This window comes from Polistes dominula, unplaced genomic scaffold, assembly GCF_049000335.1.
Source record: "Polistes dominula isolate Pdom_NZ unplaced genomic scaffold, Pdom_raw_medaka contig_20, whole genome shotgun sequence".
NCBI lineage: Eukaryota > Metazoa > Arthropoda > Insecta > Hymenoptera > Vespidae > Polistes > Polistes dominula.
The window spans coordinates 4,482,867-4,503,359 of record NW_028301147.1 but is presented as its reverse complement, the minus strand read 5'-3'; the positions used below and the strand labels follow the sequence as shown (position 1 = coordinate 4,503,359).

At 29.0% G+C, this 20,493-nt stretch overlaps 1 protein-coding gene and 1 long non-coding RNA gene across 11 annotated transcripts in view; one reads left to right on the top strand and one right to left on the bottom strand.

Moving 5' to 3' along the window:
* The window catches only part of LOC107074100 (low-density lipoprotein receptor), a 30,683-nt gene extending 10,348 nt beyond the window's left edge, over positions 1–20,335 (top strand). For 4 of the 10 annotated variants that reach the window (XM_089177399.1, XM_089177398.1, XM_089177400.1 and 1 more), the window contains exons 4-15: positions 9,640–9,762; positions 11,631–11,753; positions 12,208–12,330; positions 13,778–14,013; positions 14,406–14,613; positions 14,687–14,998; positions 15,071–15,371; positions 15,449–15,740; positions 15,837–16,317; positions 16,667–16,750; positions 16,952–17,217; positions 17,377–20,335. In XM_089177399.1, coding sequence (XP_089033525.1) covers positions 9,640–9,762; positions 11,631–11,753; positions 12,208–12,330; positions 13,778–14,013; positions 14,406–14,613; positions 14,687–14,998; positions 15,071–15,371; positions 15,449–15,740; positions 15,837–16,317; positions 16,667–16,750; positions 16,952–17,217; positions 17,377–17,421 — 2,594 coding nt within the window. In that variant the 3' untranslated portion in view covers positions 17,422–20,335. The remainder of the gene's footprint in view (positions 1–9,639; positions 9,763–11,630; positions 11,754–12,207; positions 12,331–13,777; positions 14,014–14,405; positions 14,614–14,686; positions 14,999–15,070; positions 15,372–15,448; positions 15,741–15,836; positions 16,318–16,666; positions 16,751–16,951; positions 17,218–17,376) is intronic. The other 6 variants (XM_089177401.1, XM_015335163.2, XM_015335165.2 and 3 more) reach the window with 6 other exon arrangements.
* On the bottom strand, positions 150–2,636 carry LOC149030930 (uncharacterized). The gene is made up of 2 exons (XR_016178233.1): positions 1,903–2,636; positions 150–1,817 (listed from the first exon to the last, which is right to left on the bottom strand). It is a non-coding gene; the product is annotated as an uncharacterized LOC149030930 (long non-coding RNA).
* Positions 20,336–20,493: the final 158 nt, after the last annotated feature.

Below are 20,493 nucleotides of genomic sequence, written 5' to 3'. Positions count from 1 at the left end.
GTATCTCTCTTTCTCTGTATACACATATATATGTATATATGTGTGTATACGTACGTGTATTAATTCGAAGCAATACGAATAATGAATATGATATTATTCTTAAAATGTGTAAATAACAAAAAGGATTTATTGAAATAATAAAACTAATGTATAAAATTCAATCGTACGGATTGACGTATATTTATGAATTATTTTCATTGAAAAAAATATTCAACAAATCTATTCTTTTTTTTTACATTCTCAGGATTATAATTATGATCATCGTCAAAGGAAAAATAAAATGAAACAATTAAGAAAATAAAAAATATCTATGTTAAGGATTACCATTTAGAAATGTTTTATAGTTCGCAATATTTTGATCACAGGGTTGGTATTGTCGTAAAAGTTCAGAATGTAGTGCAAGGCCACGATTCCACAAGCCATCAGTCTCGATCGTCGCAAAGAGGAACGAAGCAGTTTGGAACGTTTCTTCTTTCTTTTGCAGTCCCTTTATCTCTTTTTATCTTCCTTACTGGAATCTTCTTCCTTTTCTTCATCTCGTTTTAGTTGTATAGATATATGTGTATGTAGATGTGTGTGTGTGTGTGTATAAGAGAAGATCTCGTTGAAGACAACAAATACAACAAGAACATACTACCATCATCTTCCAGATCTTCTTCTTCTTCATCATCATCTTCATCATCTTCTTCTTCTTCTTCTACTTCTTCTTCTTCTTCATCTTCATCCTTCTCGTGATCTGCCTCATCTTTCTTTTTCTTTTTGGCCCCTTCGTCTTCGTCGTATCTTTCTTCCCTAAGGCTGTTGTAATTTATAGCGCAAGGCCTGCACCGATTGCATCAGTCGATGCAGACAAAATAGCGAACGATGCCGAAGAGATGGGGAACAACCAATTCGGCGTTCTCTTCTTACATACACACACATATATATATATATATATATGTATATATACAAATACATGTAACAACCATACATGGATATATAAATGTAAACGCATAGTCGGCGGGTGAGATACACAAGCATGTAATTATGGTGAAAGCCAGCCAGTGCTCGCTCTCCGATCATGGATGCCTCTTTTCCTCTATGGTACCCCTCATGATTCCTAACGCCAAAGATTTTGCTTCGAATTCAACTCGATGTTTATATTTCTCAATAGTACGAACAAGAAGATTTTTTTTTTTTATTTTTCTTCTACTTTTATTATATTTATTTTTATTTATATTTTTAATTATATCGTAAAAATGTTAAATTTAATTATCCTTATTATATTTTGACGTTCATATAATATTTAATAATTTTAATTTCTCTGGTAAACATTACTATCCATCTATTAGACAACGACGCTTATTAGATAGAAAAAAAAAAAATTATAAAAATAAAATAAAATCTCATTTGGAGTTATTTAATTCCGAGACCAGGTCAACCTTATTGAAAAACAAGAAACGTTCTATGAATTCAACGCGGTAATTTGAACGAGTAAATTATTTTCTTTCCTTTATTTTTTTTTCTTGGACTATATATCAAAATATCAAATTTAATGATCCCGTTCTCTACGCTATTTTTATTATTATTATTTATAATTTTAATCTATCTAATAAACGTTGTTATCCATTTGTTCTTTCAACGGTTATCGAACGACAATTATTAAATTAAAAAAGAAAAAAAAACAGACAATAAAAACCCGTTCGAAATGATTTCGTCCTGAGAGACCAGGTCAAGCTCATAGAAAAAAACAAAAAGGTTCGCGTTCTCCGAACTCAGCGCGATAATTCGAACAGCTGCACTTTTGTACTGGGTGAGCACAGCTGCTGCTCTTCTTTCTATAAGTTTCGGTAAAGGGAAAAAGGATAAGTTTCAAACGTTTATAAACGTATTATGCTACCAAAACGGAATCAAAAGTGTTACCGATTGTCCTTCCGTTCTCCTTCCGACATTTTTAAAGGCTTCCGGTTCGTCAAGTGCACGCCTACGATACATTTTAATACTATGCTCATCACGTAGGCGCAAAGTTTAAATAAAAGAAGAACCGAGTTTCGTCAGCATGTTACTGCGCATCACGATTCAACCAACCACCACCTACCGCCATCTTTTAATACACCTATACTTACATAGTACAACTATATATATTAAAAGTATTACTGGACCACTTTTACCTCTAGCAAATAACTTTGCGTAATGTTAGAAAAGCAGTTGACGTGTTTGTTTTTTTTATTATTATCTACGAATTCTTTTAAATTACATATCTGAGATATTTTAATGTTAAATATTTTTCTTTTTATATTATTTTTTGCTAAACTTATTAAACTAACTTTGTTATTTATGAACCAATAATTATGAAAGTATTTTAAGTAATTTGTAATATTAAAAAACACGCTTTTTTTATCTTACGTGCTATTTAAAAAATTTGGTTAACAACAGGATTTTACTTTCTTTCCTTTAAAAATACATGGAATAAAACATATTCAATAGAATTCACTAAATTAGATGGAAGATACAAATTTTGTATATAATTCTTATAAACAATATTTCAGAAAGATTCTATCCACAAATTTCATCTGTCTCAACTATCAAAGAACGTAAATGATGTTTTCTCGAGAACAATAAAAATCAAACACACATATACTCACTTATATATATATATATATATATATATATATATATATATTGCACTCATATATAGTCTCGCATAGAATTATTAAAAGAAAAGGAAAAAAGGACATACATGCATACGGTAGTGAAATTTTATATTTGAAACGTAACAGTAAATTTATCCATTCTCGAGAATAAGCTACTCTTTTTGTCACGTTTGTTCTCATGTGACAAAAATCGTCGACGTGTGTATTTCAGTTGAAAATAAATAAAGATAAAAAAAATAATAAAGATAAATAAAATAAAAAAAAATAGAATAAAAAATAAAAATAAAAGAACGTAAATCAAATTAAAATAAGAATGAAATTAAAACGTAATGCTCAGTATTATATCCAATTTTGAAATGAACAAACGAGTATTCGTTTAATCTGTGTGCATGCACTCGTAAAATTATTGTTATACGTTTGAAATATAATCTATGCGAATATATAACTTTTTTTCTCTCGTAGATAGATTTTTTTTTATTTCTCTCTACACTTTTGTTAGTTCCATTATCATCTAGATTTTATTTCTATATTTATTAAAAAACATTTTCTTCTTTTTATCGATGATCCAAAAAACTTAAATAAATTCATTAAGTTTATCATCATCATCAGCAGCAGCAGCATTATTATTATTATATTTATTATTATTATTATTATTATTATTATTATTATTATTATTATTATTATTTAAAATGTGTTTGAAAAACTTTGTCAAATGTTTCTTATTTTCTATCGATAATTAAAAAAGTTTAAAATAATCAAAAATGTTTTAGTATATAAAACCGTGAAAAGAGATAATATGAGTACATAACACTAGTATATAACACAAGCGTTAGTTTAAATAAAATTTACATTCCGTCGGCATTTACTCGCTTAGAATTCATAATACTAATGGAGCTCGCGATTTACAAAATCTCTATGTGACATAATAGAATACGAAAGGTGTTTAGGGACGCAATAAATTCAAGCTAATTCGTGATATTACGAATGTTAAAGAGAAGGGAAATTTGTTATAACGAAAGAGAGAGAGAGAGAGAGAGAGAGAGAGAGAGAGAGAGAAACATTCTACCGAGTAAGTACGTTTAATGAAATTTTGTTACTTAATTAACAAATAGCATTTAACTTAAGTATATGACGAAATGAAAAATTAACACCCCTTTTTGAAATCACTTTGTCGAGACAATTAATAAATATATTTTTTTTATATCGTAATCATCGTTGTCATCTTTAAAGTAGAAAATAATAAATAAAAAGAAAAAAACTTAATACAATTGTTATAAAAATTACAAAATAAATACTCAAATATATAAAGAAATGTATTTACAGTTCTCCCGTGAAAAAAGTAAACGACTTATATCGTTGCAACGAGAAAAACATCTTCAAAGTTTTTGACGCGTTGTTTACAATTGTTGAAAATATTTGTATGACAACAAAAATATTTTCGCTGTAGCATCTAACAGAAGGAAACAGTAACATTCAGAAAGCTGTTTTTATACTTTTTATTGATACCAACTACTACTTTTCTTTGTGGTAAAATGGTCTGAAAACATAAAGGCAGCAGATATATTAAATTTTCCTTTGAATAATATTTTATGTTATTCTTTTTTTTTTTTTTTTTTTTTTTTTATTACTTCTCTGTTGTGTAGCACGTATTAAAGCTTTTCAACAGAAACTCAAACGATATTAATAAATTCAAATATCTACAAATTATAGATACTAAATAACTTTTGTTTAATTAATCTCATTGCATTATAGTAAACAATAATAAATTTAGCACAATTGCGTCATATCGTCTATGTTCAGCCAAAAGTAACTAACTGCAGTTTTGGTCCAAAATGACTTATCTAGCTTACTTTGCAATTTCATAAACAACCCAGAAAAAGTTCACTATTTACTATGTTACAAATAGAATACATTAACAAATAACATACCTTTCTCAAATTTGATTTTTCTTATTAAAAATTGGTAATAATTCAAATGAATGTAAATGCTAAAAGCCAAAAGAATTTTGGCTGAACATAGACAATATAATATATACTTTTTTTATATAATACATTCCAACGAGCTATTTTATCATAAACTATTTTACTTGTAAGAAAATCAGTTAAATCAATAACGACAAGGCGACGTAATCTCTTAAAAGTGCATTGCCTTGGGGATAACAATAATTATGCATAGTGCGAGTTAGATACAATCCAATTACATACACATATGTAATAACATTGCGTCGTTGAACACTAAAACGATTCAAACATCTTCAATAGTGAATTAATAGCATTTTCGTATTCGTTCAATTCATCAAGAATAATCCTATTACCATGAATGAATGAAAGACTATTGAAGGTGAAACAATTGAATGATCAATCCTTTTTCCTTTTATTATTTTATTATTACTCGGGCTAGGTCAAAAGTTTTTAGATGATTTTCTTTTTTTTTTTGTAAAATCGATTATTTCTTTCCCAAGACCTTTTATACCAATTATATATTTTCGTTTTATTTGTTTTTTAAGTCATTATGAAACTACAAAGAACTTTTTGGCTTATGTAAAAACTTTGGACTAATCCAACCAACCATGTGTATCCCATCGAGTCTACTTAAAACCATTCTAAACTTCATTTTTTGAACTCCTTAATTGATTTGTTCTAATTCTCGAATTTTAGAATAACAATTCTGTTGGCTTTCATGAATTTAACGAAAATTGTTTCTTTTCATAAAAAGAAATAAAGAAATTATTGTTATTTCGAATTAATTTAACGCACTAGAAACGCACGGATATTTGTATCAGGTGCGTTCAAAATACATTTGACACATATATACATTTACTTAACGTACATATTCATATGTAAATCGAATTTATTCATATATATATTATATACACATGCACATATAGATGAATAGGTATACATAGAAGTTTATAAAAGGAATATATATACATAATTGCATACGTTGCACACGCAAGGTTCGTGGTTCGTTAATGGAGGCACGCTTGGAAAGAACATGCCGGGTTTCTGGCCTCCTAAAGAATCTTGTCCCGTATTACGCCTTTGATTAAAACTGATGGACTGTTGCCGAACGAACGAACGAACGAGCGGTCGTTTCGTTCGTTCCCTTTTCTTTATTACTTTCAACAACTTTTCGAATTCATATTTCTTTTCTTAATATTTCTTAATAAACAAATCAATTGTTAAAAAATTTTGTAAACTTTGTAAACAGAATACATGTCAATGTATATTTATTAGGTTGTTCTTAAATTTCGTGCCGATTTTAATGGAAGATTGAAATGCAATCCCATTTAAGTTTTTTTGTTGTTACATATTTATTAAATAATAAATATAACTATATATATATATTAATAATTATATAAATATATATATAATTATAAAAAAAAATAATAATATGATATAATAATAAATATAATAATATAATTACTTCAAAATTTCGTCTTTCCAAAACTTTTCAGGTTTCTTAGCAAAAGAACTTTAATGCCATCTATCGAAAATCGACACGAACTTTCCGGACAACCCAATATTTTATAATTTATTTTTTACAAGTATGCATATATTTTATTAATTAGGTAATCTTTTTACACCATGTTTAACTCATATGTGTCGTATAATTTCAATGGGGATAAAAATATTTTTTTTTTTTTTTTTACAGTAGTATCTTATTGATGTAATATATTTTTGAAGTAAAGTAATGTAGTGGGGAAAACTGCATTTCCGTTTCTTTGTTCGTACTTATCGTATAAATTAATTATTTATAAATATGTCATTGCGCAAATAAGAGAAGTTTTCTCGATTAATTTGTTTCTTTTATTGTAATTCGATTAGTTGCGAATGAAAAAAAAGAAAAGATAACAAATGTTGAAGAATACAATGTATGTATGTATATACTTACGTTCAGAAGACTTTTGCTGTTAACGGAATTATAAATTAAAGTATTTAGATTGGACGTTTTAACGCTTGACGTACCAGAAAATTTTCTACAAAAGGTAGAACGAAATTTAATTAGTGTTTCGCTTAATCGCGCGGCAATAAATTGAATTCTTTTATCATTATTTATAATTGACGAAATAAAGAAAATCATAGGAATGATTTATCAAACGATAACCAATTGAAATTAAATGCACACGATAAGAGCGGTAAAACGGAATTCTCTTTAGAAAAATTGAATAATATAAACGAGTTATATTATGTATATCGATGATCTTCTATTGATTTTTAAAATGTCTTTCAACATTATTATCATTTCTCCGCAGTTAAAGAATTTTTTGGCCGATTTACAAATACGAATCATCATTATCGACTGACACCAATCTTTATCGCCTTGTAATTTTTATCCCACACATTTGTTATCATCGTTTACGAATAAAATCATCATCGATGATACACCCGATCGATCGATTTTCGACAAAGAAAATTCTTTCCAATCGTAATTTATTTATCTAATTAATCTTGAATAGTAATATAGTTGTAAAAGTAATCAAAAATTTCAAGTAATTAAATCTAGTATATAATAAAAGTGTAAATAACAAAATGAATCCAATTAAATGTATAGAAATCTCAACTGTTTCACACATTGATGGTTTTACTTGGCTCGTTAGATTCTAAAAGAATTATAGTTTTAACGAGAAAAAAAGATAGATTAAAAAAAAACAATAGTTATCTTGAATAGTTAATAAGCGAAATAAAGCGATTAGAATGAATTTACAAATAAGTATGAAATGAAAAAACGTGACTCTAATTCGAAATGTGTTAGGATTAGTCCATGTGGAATAGCGCGTATTTGATAGATACTATATATGTATATAACGTACGTGAACGTATCCGGGCTCTCATCCTAAATAGGTAATCCAACCTCAATATCCACTGCTAGGAATCGCGCCACGATGCACCAGAAAACTGGAGTATCAACTTGTAAACTTCATGCTTTTTATCTATTAACGATTAAAAACTTGCAACTTGATCTATTATTGATCGTCTAATATCCAATGACGTATTTAATGGTTTTTTTTTCCTTCCGTTTTAACTTACTTATGTACTTATACTTTAAATATCATTAATATATAAGAAGATAATTATAGCTCTTAACTTATTTTTTTTTATTTTATATATAACATTTTTTTTTCAACCGTGCATCATATTTTATACAAAATCCGTGCATATATACGCCATATACGAACGAGTAATCGATAGTTACCTCCATAGCTTCGAGATATCTTATGGCTGTCTTTCTAATGCTGATGTAATCTCACGTAGATTTTCACATTCTCCCTATTTCGAAATTTAATAACTGAAATTTTATAAATCAAACAATATTTATCACAATTATTATTAATTTCACCCCGAAAATTTGTTTAAAATTTCATTTATTTATTTCGTCAATTTTTTGTACCAAAGAATCAAAATAATCTTTTGCTATATAATATTTAATATAAATATCGAAAAGAGTAATGTCGATGTCAACAACGACACCGATCTAATTACACGAATAAAGAAAAACGTGACTTATTTTTTATTTATATTCATTTTTGTTGAATACGCAAGGTAGAGAGAAACGCAGAATATTTCAGCGTGTTGCATTTCTTCGTCGGCACAAATACACGCACACGTATATACATATGCGCGCGCACACATTTATTCGCAAAGCGCAGACAAGTATCACGCGACTAACCCCCCCAATATTACCTATACTTGTGTTTGTGCAAAGGCCCATATATATAGGGCCTCTTTCCTCGGGCGCAGGCTTACAGCATTCGTGACTTCTACCGCGAGCAAATCAAATCGTATTGTCTGTTCCGATCTCGAATTCACCCCCCTTCAAAAAGGATTACCTTATACTTGGTGCTTTTATCGTGTTTTTCTATCCTTCGCATATTTCATATATATATATATATATATGTATATAAATATATTTATAAATATTCATACATTGGTGATGTATTTCTGAAAGCAAGATAATCTAACAAAAAGAAATAAATTTATCCTTCAAATTGTAGTGATTTTTTTTTTAAACTCAAATTCTTATCAATCTTAATAAAAAATTTACATAACAATGATAGATTATTAAATCTAACATGTATGAATTTTAATTGAAAATAAATAAACAATTTAACTAGTAAAAAATAAAAAAATAAGAAAGGGAGACGTGAAAGAGGATCGAACCAGGAGACCTGGTATTCTCTCGTTTGTGGTGTGCACAAAAGTAAAGAAGAAAGAAGAAGAAAAGGGACGCAAAAGTGGTCCATTCGTGAGAGAATACTGCATCATTGTGTTCTCTTAAGAGATACCGTTCGATCAAGAAAGATCGACGAGCGTCTAAAGAAACAGTCAGTCAGTCAGTCAGTCAGTCGATTATCGTTTAGAGAACGCCCGGTTTACTGTGTTACTGCTATTGGTTCGTTCACTGTGTGCTAGGGGAACTTGACTCGTGTAAAAAAACTTGCTTTAGTCGGCGGACGATAATGAGTAAGAAGGGAATGAGGATGGAAACTCGGAAGAGCTTTCATCGATAGTAATAAGGATATCGTTATGCTGTACCATCGAGTTACGAAGTGAGGATTAATAATTGTGCTATTTTAAATTGTCAAGGATTTATCGATAAAAATATTATTTAACAAACAAACCAAAAAATACGAAAATACAAATTGATTTAACGATTAGCTCGTTGGCCTCTTTGCGATTCATTTGAATCTTAAACATAAAAAAAAAAGGGGGAAACGGAAAATATTGCTGCATCAGTTTTGCATGGAAATTAGTGTGTATAGTATAGGACAAAATACGTGAACGGTTAAACTGAAATAGAAATAAATACGCATACATGCATATAGACATACGTGCGGCAAAAGAAAAAAAACGTTTATCAATAATGCAGCCCTTCAAGAGGTCATACTTCTTCCTCCACCATTCGAATGGTTCCACGTGCGCAAGGCTACTTTGGCTGCTATCGTTCATTGCGATCTTCGTTTCTACTATCGAGATAGATCATCGTAACAGCCACCAATTTTCAGGTACACAAAAGTGCAGAGAAAGCGACTTCAAATGTACCAGTGGCAGATGTATACCTGGGATATGGCATTGCGACGGGGAAAATGATTGTGATGATGAGTCCGATGAAGATCCTAATGTTTGCAGTGAGTTTTTATTCTTCTTTTCAATCACATGTTATACTCCTTCATACTTTATTTATTTTTTTAATCGATAATAGTGGAATCATACGATTTTGTTCTGTCGCGAAAAATTTTGTTACATAATTATTTTCTCTCTCTCTTTCTCTCTTTCGTTTGTATTTTCTTTTTTAAATACACACACATATATATTATACTAACTTACGTATAATGAACGGTACAAAGTCCAAAAATTTCATATTCATACTTAAGTATTGTATATCTTCTCTTTGAAATGAATTAATAGCATTAATATATTATAATAATGTTGATAAGTATTCGTGCGAATGTTAAAATGTTTTTGGATTTCAATGGTAATTTATAATGTTAAAACATACAATAGCCCTTACGCAATTCGTTAGATTTATTTTTAACTTTTGTTAGTTATTTTTTGTAAATTAGGTTTTATTTTTTTTTTTTTGAAATTATTTTATTCAAAATTGCGATATATTCAAAATAAATCAATTAAAATTGGACAATTTATATAAATAACGTGATTATCCATAAAGAATGAGAGAGAAAGAAAAAAAGAGAAAGAGAGATAAATGTCGAAATTTGAAAAGGATGTTGTTTTATTGGGATAGCATTACATTCGGTTTAAACAGGACACGAAAATCCTCTCGTATTTTATGGTAATTGTATCGGTTATTCTATCGGGAGCACCACCAATTCGAATTTGATCGTACTCTTCGTATTCTCGGGAATAAAATTCGTTTTTCCATTTTTATTTCTTTTTTTTGTTATATTTCTCTCTCTCTCTCTCTCTCTCTCTCTCTCTTTCCCTTTTTTCTCTTTGCTCCCGTAAGTTTACGGTGTCTTCCCCCCCCCCAAAAAAAAGAAACAGAAGAAGATCGATCAAGAAATTTGAAAACGTCGTCATTCGGAGTAGCACACGTTTCACGAATTTCTTGCGACGGTGACTGCGGTATGTGAAAGTGCAACTTTAACGACCGGTTTTACGCAGGTGAAGTAGCATACATACTTACGTATAATACTATGTATACTGTCGTTGAAAAGTTTCTAGATATAATGACAAATCTTTTTTTCAATGTATTTAATTATTTTTAAGTTATTATTTATCATTATATCTCGATATAATCTCATAAAATCTCAAAGAAAGTTATTAAAAAAATATTGAAAAAACTACTTGAAAATATTTGTATAATTTTGATTTTGAAAAATTCTTGAAAGAAAATAAGTGAAATAAAAATAATTTCATCAAAATTCTAATTCATCAAAGAGATTACACTTTAAAATTAGTTCAAGCAATTTTATAGGTGGTATTATTGTCGCGTTGATATAACGTAATGGAGATCCTGTTTCTCGGACGGTTAATTTAATATTTCGTCAGCATAGTAAACCAACCGATAATCAGGCAAATGTAATATGATATTGGAGTGTGTCGCCATTATTTTTTGCTTAAGTTCGTGTGCTTATCCAAATGAAAATGAAAACAATGGAAATATATCCGAACATATATTTACTATTCTAATGTGAACTATCAAAGGTTAATGCGTATTTCGATGCACGTGTTAATATTATGGGAGCAGAGAGAAATCGGGTAAAATATTTTATCAAATCGTTATCAAATTTTGAATCAAATTTCTAATCTTAAAATCATGCATCATTAAATTTAGTACGAAATGTGTATTGGCGTAAGTATGATTAATATCTTGAAAGTATTATCATGTAGATTATCTTTTTATTTTGATACAAATACATTTCATTAATTACGTTTTCACATTGACATTGCTAATATCGTATTTGACTTTCAAAAGAAAGTCATTGAAGACGCGCATGAATTAACTTAAATAAAATTAAATGTGACGTTTGAGAAGAACCACGAGAGTGCAGAGAGACTGAATTCCAATGCAGTCCAGGAGAATGCATTCCAAATAGTTGGGTATGCGATCATCAAAACGATTGTCGTGACAGTTCCGATGAAAAAAATTGTACTAGTAAGTTATATACGTCTAAAAAAACATTTTATCTTAGGATAGAAAAGCACTGGAAGAAAAACATGGAAGAGAATAAAGGAAAGAAATCAATGCTTGGGAAAAAAAGAACGAAAGACACAGATATGATTATTATCTTATATATAAGCGTACAAATACCATTTATTGTATTTATGTGATTTCCGAAAGAAAATCATAAATATAAATATACTATATTTAAAAAAAAAACAATGATGCAAATTAGGAGAAAACGAGAAAAAAGAGATTAAACTCAACGACAAATTTAAATTGACGAAAGCTCACCATTTTGATAGAAAAAGACAAATTTTTAAATAAAGCGGGCAAAATGGCTTTGCTAAAAAACGAAGTTCCTTGGGTGATGCGCATGCAATTGAAATCACGGTTATCGTATGTGTAACATGTAAACATCGTCAAATTTATTGTTGTCACCTTTTAGGATTGAAGAATTGCACCGCGGAACAATTTACTTGTCGTTCGGGAAATGGCGAGTGCGTGGCATTAACATGGATGTGTGACGACAATCCGGACTGTTCGGATGGTTCAGACGAAGCTGAATGCAGTAAGCATTCGCACGTGGGCCATGCTTTTTGTATTTGTATTTGTTGTTGTTTCCTTCTCACTCTGCACTCGGTTGCATTCTCCCACCCCCCTCCTCCATCCCTCTCTCAATGCATCTTTCTCTCTCTATTTCTATTTCTATCTCTATTTCTATTTCTATTTCTATTTTTCTCTTTTTGTTTCATATAGTTGTCCTATATGTGTGCATGTTTATATATATTTGGGTTGGCAGCTTTGCAACCGTTGCACGTTGCACGTTGCATGATAATTAACGTTTGTTGTAGATATCGCGAGTGAACGTTATTTTTATTTCTTTTTTTTTTTTTAACTTTTTTTTTTTAGTACCATGGATGCGTTTCAACAGGTCCCTTTAGCGCAATTTACATGCAAACAAGATCGTGCGCTGTTTTATACTTTCGAGTTTCATAAAGACGCGTTTTTTTCTCTCTTTCTCTCTCCCCTTTTCCCCCTCCCTATTTCTTCCTCTCTCTCTCTCTCTCTCTCTCTCTCTCTCTCTCTCTCTCTCTCTCTTTCTGTTTCTCTCTCAACCCTTTTCCATTTTTTTTTCTTTTAGTCGCGTAACAAGCGTGTATGTATCAAGAGGTTGGAAGTAAGTACTTTTTTTTCTTTCTTTTTTCTTTCCTTATTTCGTTCTTTCTTCTCTTTTATTCCCTGGAGACTCTTATTTTTTTTTCGATTTTACCGTTGGTAATTCTTTCGAATAATCGACCGCATGCAGCCTTAACATTTTTACTACGCGTTTTCCCGAATATCTTTTTCTATCCTAATAGCCTATGAAAGAAATAAATTATTTTATTTTTCAACTGGAGATATTTATTTAAGATTCATGTTTTAATTTGTATTTTTCAACTAAGAAAGCTTATTTTTCATGGAATTTATTATTATTATATTTTTGTAATGATATTTGATGCTATATTTAATTTAATGATATATAACGTATGCTAGATTTGCATCATATAATTAAATTAATATTGAATATTCGCTTGATTACATCGTATATAGAATTATCGAATATTAATTCTCTATGTAAAAATTCTTATCCACACATATTCGATACATGATATGCATAAGTTACAGCATCATCCGATTTCTCGTTTCATTTCAAATTATGCGCACCGTTCAGATATATATTATATATGTACATGCATTTTTGGCTTATCATTCTTTCTGTTTATATTTATAATCTGATTTCTTTCCTTCTTCTCTTTCAATTTGTTATTTAATATGTGTTTATATTTGTTATGTTATTTATATCAAATACATTTAAGTTATTGATAATATATATTAAACAATTATGTGTTTTTACAGTCATGTATTTGTCAATGAATTAAATAATTTAAAATGTTGTATTTTTATAATTTAATAAAATATTTTGTAGTCTTTTGCGTTTATGTTTTTATATATACTTACTAAATTTATTATCTCAGATGATACTTGTCGATCGGATGAATTTACCTGTGCAAATAAACATTGCATCCAACTTCATTGGGTCTGTGATCATGATGATGATTGCGGAGATGGCAGTGATGAAAAAGACTGTAGTCCAACTACCTGCAATCCTGAAACAGATTTTGCTTGTTCAGATAACTACTGTATTACAGCAAAGTGGAGATGTGATGGTGATTATGATTGTCCTAATCATTCTGATGAGCTCGATTGCAAGGTACAAATTTAAATCTCTTTTAATAAAATATATACTATTATTATTATTATTAGTTGGCATTAGGAACTCGAAAGTTCATTGCCGCAAATACCAAATCCCGCCATTGTTCCCGTCCCTGAACGCGATCCTTCCATTCGCGGTCTTCATATCCTATTTCTTTCAAATCACTTCTAATATTTTCCTCTTATCTATGTCTCGGTCTAGCTAGTGGTCTTTCCCGTTCGATATACGGACCAATATTTTATGCGTCGTTCGATCCTCCCCTATGTGCGCCACGTAACCGGCCCATCTTAATTAGCGTGATTTTACGACGTTTAAAATATATACTATGTGATATATAATGGTATATATATATATTGTAGATAATATAATAAATTATTTATTTTTTCAAGGGAAAAAATCAGGGACAAGGAATCACAAGCCATTGTGATAGGAAAGAATTTGATTGCGATGATGGTGTTACTTGCATACATCACACATGGGTATGTGATGGGGATAAAGACTGTTCAAACGGTGCAGACGAATCACCAAAAAGATGTCATAACATCACTTGTAGAAGTGATCAATTCCAATGCGAAGATCGACGTACCTGTATACCAGGTAATGTATAAAATACAAATAAGGAAGTTGAACGTTATATTTATAATAATAATATTTAATTTGATATGTTTAGGTCACTTGTACTGCAATGGCAAAGCTGAATGTTTAGATGGAAGTGATGAAAAGAATTGTTTAGTAAAAGCTGCTGAATGCGATCCAAAAACACAATTTCAATGCAGTGAAGCTTCGTGTATTCCTCTTAAAAATGTATGCGATAAGAAAATGGATTGTATTAACTGGGAAGATGAAAGTACCGAACATTGCGGTGTAGATGAATGTGCCAAAGATAATGGTGGATGTTCACAAATATGTATTGATCTTCCCATTGGCTATCGTTGCGATTGTAAACCAGGATACAAATTGATCGACAATCGAACCTGCGATGGTAAGAAAAATAAGTAAATTGATGAATACGTATTTAGAAAGATAATAATAAATAAAAATGTTGACATTATAGATATCGATGAATGCTTAGAGCCAGGAAGTTGTTCACAATTTTGTCAAAATGAAAAAGGAACATTTAAATGTAATTGTGCTCCTGGTTATTTGAAAGATCCTAAAAATTTAACTCGTTGTAAGGCAGCAGAAGGACATGCGAGTCTTCTTTTTACTAGAAGACATGATATTAGAAAAGTAGCTTTGGATCGTCAAGAAATGACGGCGATTGTCAATAATACAAAAATGGCAACAGCTTTGGACTTTGTTTTTCGAACGGGAATGATATTCTGGAGCGATATTACAGAAAAAAAAATTTATAAGTAAGTTTATGAATATTTCTTTTTTCACTTTTTATCATATCATCAGAATATTTGTTAAATTTCAAAATGATTTTTAGAGCACCGATAGATGAAGGAAATGACCGTACAATTGTAATAGAAGATGATTTAACCACGTCAGATGGATTAGCAGTAGATTGGATATATAGTCATATATATTGGACTGATTCTGGAAAAGATACTATAGAATTGGCTAATTTCGAAGGAAACATGAGAAAAACTCTCATCAAAGATCATATACAAGAACCGCGAGCTATTGCCTTAAATCCCTTAGACGGTTGGATGTTTTGGACTGATTGGAGTGACGAAGCTCGTATAGAAAGAGCTGGTATGGATGGTTCTCACCGTTCAGTAAGTATTTCTATTTAAATAGTACTCTGTTTTTTATATAATTAAATCTATACAACAAGTTACTGATATAATCATAATATAATAAAATTTTACTAGGTTATTGTTGGACATGATATAAAATGGCCAAATGGATTGACTTTGGATCTAATTGGTAAAAGAATATATTGGGTAGATGCTAAACTTAACTTTATAGCATCTTGTAATTATGACGGTTCAGGAAGAAGAACAGTTTTATTTGCCCCTGAGATATTAAGACATCCGTTCAGTATTACAACTTTTGAAGATTATGTTTATTGGACAGATTGGGATAAAGAAACAATATTTAAAGTTAACAAATTTACTGGTAAAGATGTAGAGGCTGTTACGTCAGTAAGATCGCCTCAGCAACCAATGGTGGTACATGTGTATCATCCATATAGACAACCTGATGGAATGAATCAGTGTCAGTCTGTCAATGGTCATTGCAGTCATTTGTGTTTGCCTGCGCCTAAAATTAATTCTAGATCACCTCTTCTAAGTTGTGCATGTCCGGATGGACTGAGGCTATTACCTGATGGATTGATGTGTGTAGAAAATGGTAAGTGATATAAACATTTAATCCATAATCGTTAGACTGTATTGAATGTTTTAAATGAAGTAGCATGAATCAATACTTTGATAAATGAAATTGCATGATTATTAAGATAGTAAAAACATATAATTCAAATAATGCAAGATTATTAGAAATCGTATTATCGCTATTTATTGTTATGTATGTTATTTTATGAATGATATATTTACTATAGTATTTCAAAAAAAAAATCTAAGACCGAAATAAATTTAAAATTTTATTAAGTTTCTTAAAACAAGTCTTCTTATTTATTTCATTTATATCTGTTTTATTATATTTATTTGCATTACTGTTGCATGAATATGGAATATTGCAGTAACTACTACTGTAGCACCAACAACACAAGAAAATGCTAAACTATTTAAAAGGCTTGAACCGCTGAACATTTCAACGACTGTTCGTAAGTATATCTAGCATGCTCATCAATAGCTTTTTAATTTGTATTATCATTGTTAGATATATATATATATATATCACATTCTCGTATTATTAATGATATAAATTATATCTTTTCATTTTTGTTTGTAATTAAAATAATGTTTTGTTAATGTGTACTGCATATCACATAAATATTTTAATTTTGCGAATATATTACTCCTAGATTCAATAACCTCGATGGATAGTGGAAAAAATAATTCTACAAATGAATCAACAGACCCTGGTCTAGTTGCTGGTGTTGTCATAGGCGTGGTATCATTAGGCCTATTACTACTTGCATTAGTGGCAGTATTGTGCTATAGGCATTATCTTCATCGTAATGTTACAAGTATGAACTTCGACAACCCTGTATATAGAAAAACTACCGAAGATCAGTTTAGTCTTGAAAAGAACAGATTTCCCCTTCCCGCTGCTACAGTTGGTGAGGAGGTAGATATACATGTATATTTATTTATTTATTCATTTATTATTATTAAGATTATATGATGTTAAATCCGATTATGCATGTAAAGATATATATGTATATACGCGGTAAAAGGTATAGTACATTTAAATGTTTTAATAATAATCTTTGTTGTTGAAATATAGGCTCAGGAACCATTAACGAGTCCTGGAACTAATGACTACGTTTAAGGCTTAATTTGTCAATGAAATGAGATTAGCAGACTTGGAAAAGTGGTGATCATGTAAGAAAATCATGTAAAAACAGATGTAATGTCATTTACATCTAATGAGCCTGTTCAAATGTATGCCTGTGTCTGCCCACCTGCCTGCCAACTCAGCTGTGATTATGTTTATTTTTTTGTACTGTTTATTTGTTAACAAATTTTTGTGCATTATCATTCGAATATATTAGACATACATGAAACGTTTAGATTTGCTCTAAGACATAAAGGGAGAAATGTCTAGGGACATACATAAACACACACATGATAATTGCTATAAAGTAAGTATAACAAGGATAAAATTTTAAATACACTTCATCCCTGTACTTCTACATTTTATAAAAGCTAAGTAAAAAAAAAAATACACAGTTTCGTCAAAGAAATCGTAATATAATATAACGTAGAGTTAAAATAGATATTTACAATATTGGTGATATTTTCTTTGTCTCTTTTTTCGCACACATTTACAATATTGATATATCGCATACTACTTATGTCCATTGTACATTTATTCTCTCTCTATATCTATTTTATAGATAAAAAAAATTATTCTTTCATATTACTATTTACAAGTGTCAATAATAAAAAAAGATAAAGAAGATAAAAAATAATTATAAAAAAAAGTGACTTTTGTTTTTAAAGTAAAAATATATATATATATATTTTCCAAAACAACACATTTTTAACAGCAGATATTTAAATCGTAATATCAATGGATATTGATATGGTATGATGTCTATATTATTGGCTTAAGTAGAAGTCGTTAATGGTCTGAAATTAAAAGTAAAATTCAGAAAAAGCAAACGATAGATGATGATACGCAAACGTGAACGAAAAATACGAATTATAGTGATTTATGCATACATATTTCAACCATGAGAGAACAACAGCGATTTCTAGTTATTATCATACATATAATATTTTTTTCTCTCAGGTTAAGGTGCTTAATAATATCTATAATGTAGTCCTACGTAATTCTTATTTTTCTGGTCGAGCCCAATATTTTTTTATTTTTTTTTCTGCAGCGTGATTTGCATGTACATTAAAGAACACACTATTATTGTTATTCATTAATCTAAATATCTACGTATACATTGTATAAAAGATATTTTGATTGTTATTAATTAATTAATGAATTATTTATTACACACAAGAATTTATTTGAAAATTCTTTATTTTGAAGGATGAGGGTGGTTCTATTGTCGGAGTCATATGTAAATGATGCAGAAATTAGATAAATGTATGAAAAAAAAATTGTACAAATTATTCATGTAAAAAGTGTATAAACTTACACGCATTTCAATGAACATTTGTTTAATTCGCAAAATTATTTAAATGCGATTAAACAAGTATCATAAGTGTCGTGATAAAACGTATTTTTTCAACTGTCGACCGTACATCTGCTTTAGTAATTATTGTAATGATCGAAGTTGATTTTCTTTCTTTTTCATTTTATTTTATTTTATAATTTTTTTTGTTTCTTCTTCTTTTGTTTCTATATTCTCTCTCTCTCTCTCTCTCTCTTTCTCTTTCACTTCCTCTCTATCTATCTATCTATTTCTCTCTATCCATCCCTATTTCTCTTTGGTATTGCATAGATTTAAGAATCAAATTTCTTATATCTGACCCCGATAGTAGTTCGATGACTCAAATTACTAAAAACAGAAAAAGATTTCAAAATCCTTTATAATTTATAAAATCAAATTTCTCCTTTTATGTCAATTGTAAAATGCATATATAAACAGTTTTTAGCATTATCAATATTTCATAATATCTGCCTACGTTCTCATATGTGGCCCATATCATGATTAGGAGACACTTTTTAGTAATAGTAAGTTAGTAATCTCTTAAGTGTAATAATATATACATATACATATACATATACATATATATATATATATATATATATATATATAGTATATGTATAAAATTACTAACACCAAGCAGATGTCATGATAAAATTTAATATAAGAACATTAAAAGAGTGTATCTACTAATCTAAAATTTGTTTAGATATTTCAACCAGCCAATGAAATCAATGTACATGTATAGAACTAATGCTCCTAATATACAAATTTTACGTACTACGTATATATGTATATATATACATATAAATAATTATATATATATATATACATACATATATGCTTTACGATTATTATATTAGATAATTAAATGTTTCAGAGACAAATGTTCTTCTAATTAAGATTATAAAGAAGTAATGTAATGCTAGACTCTAAAATAAGTCATACATATTGAAAAATAACAAAAGATGCTTAAATAATTATTGCGGAAGACGTGTTATATATATATATATATATATATATATATATATATATATACATGTATGTATATTTACTTTAAAAAATAATACTTATACATAAAGAAGCTTTAAATCAAAATCATTATAAAGATTATACTTTGATATGATTATGATAGCTCGATAAATTGAAACAAATCGTGCAATAAAAAGAAATGGTTTTTGCAACTAGGGCTCGTTTTTAACTATAATTATTATATAGTAATGAATACTTGTAGTTAATTAAGATAACATCTTATGTCATTTGTTAATATGTATGACGTTTAAGTACGACTGCAAGAAAGCAAAGTCCAAAATTAAATAGAGGCTCGGTGGTGATTCCAATCAAAAAAATTAGTAAAATTAATGAATGCGCATTAGTCGCATTTGATGAATGTGCGAATTTCATAAAGGCAATATCCTGTCCTAACCAACCTATCTGCCAAAATTGTGTCAAACTTTAGCAATATATTATCACTACCACATCTATAATATAAATATATATATATATTATATATATAATTTATTATAATGGTTATTGTATAAATAAATATATAAAATAAATCTCACTATTGTCATATTATCATTTTGTCTGTACAAAAATTAATAATTTTGTAAATAAGTACTTTAGAAGAAAATATATCACAAGAACTTTTTATGCAAGAGTTAAAAATATATATATGTATACGTATAAAATATACATAAACAAAGCCTCTCAATAATAAGTTCATTAGATTTCCG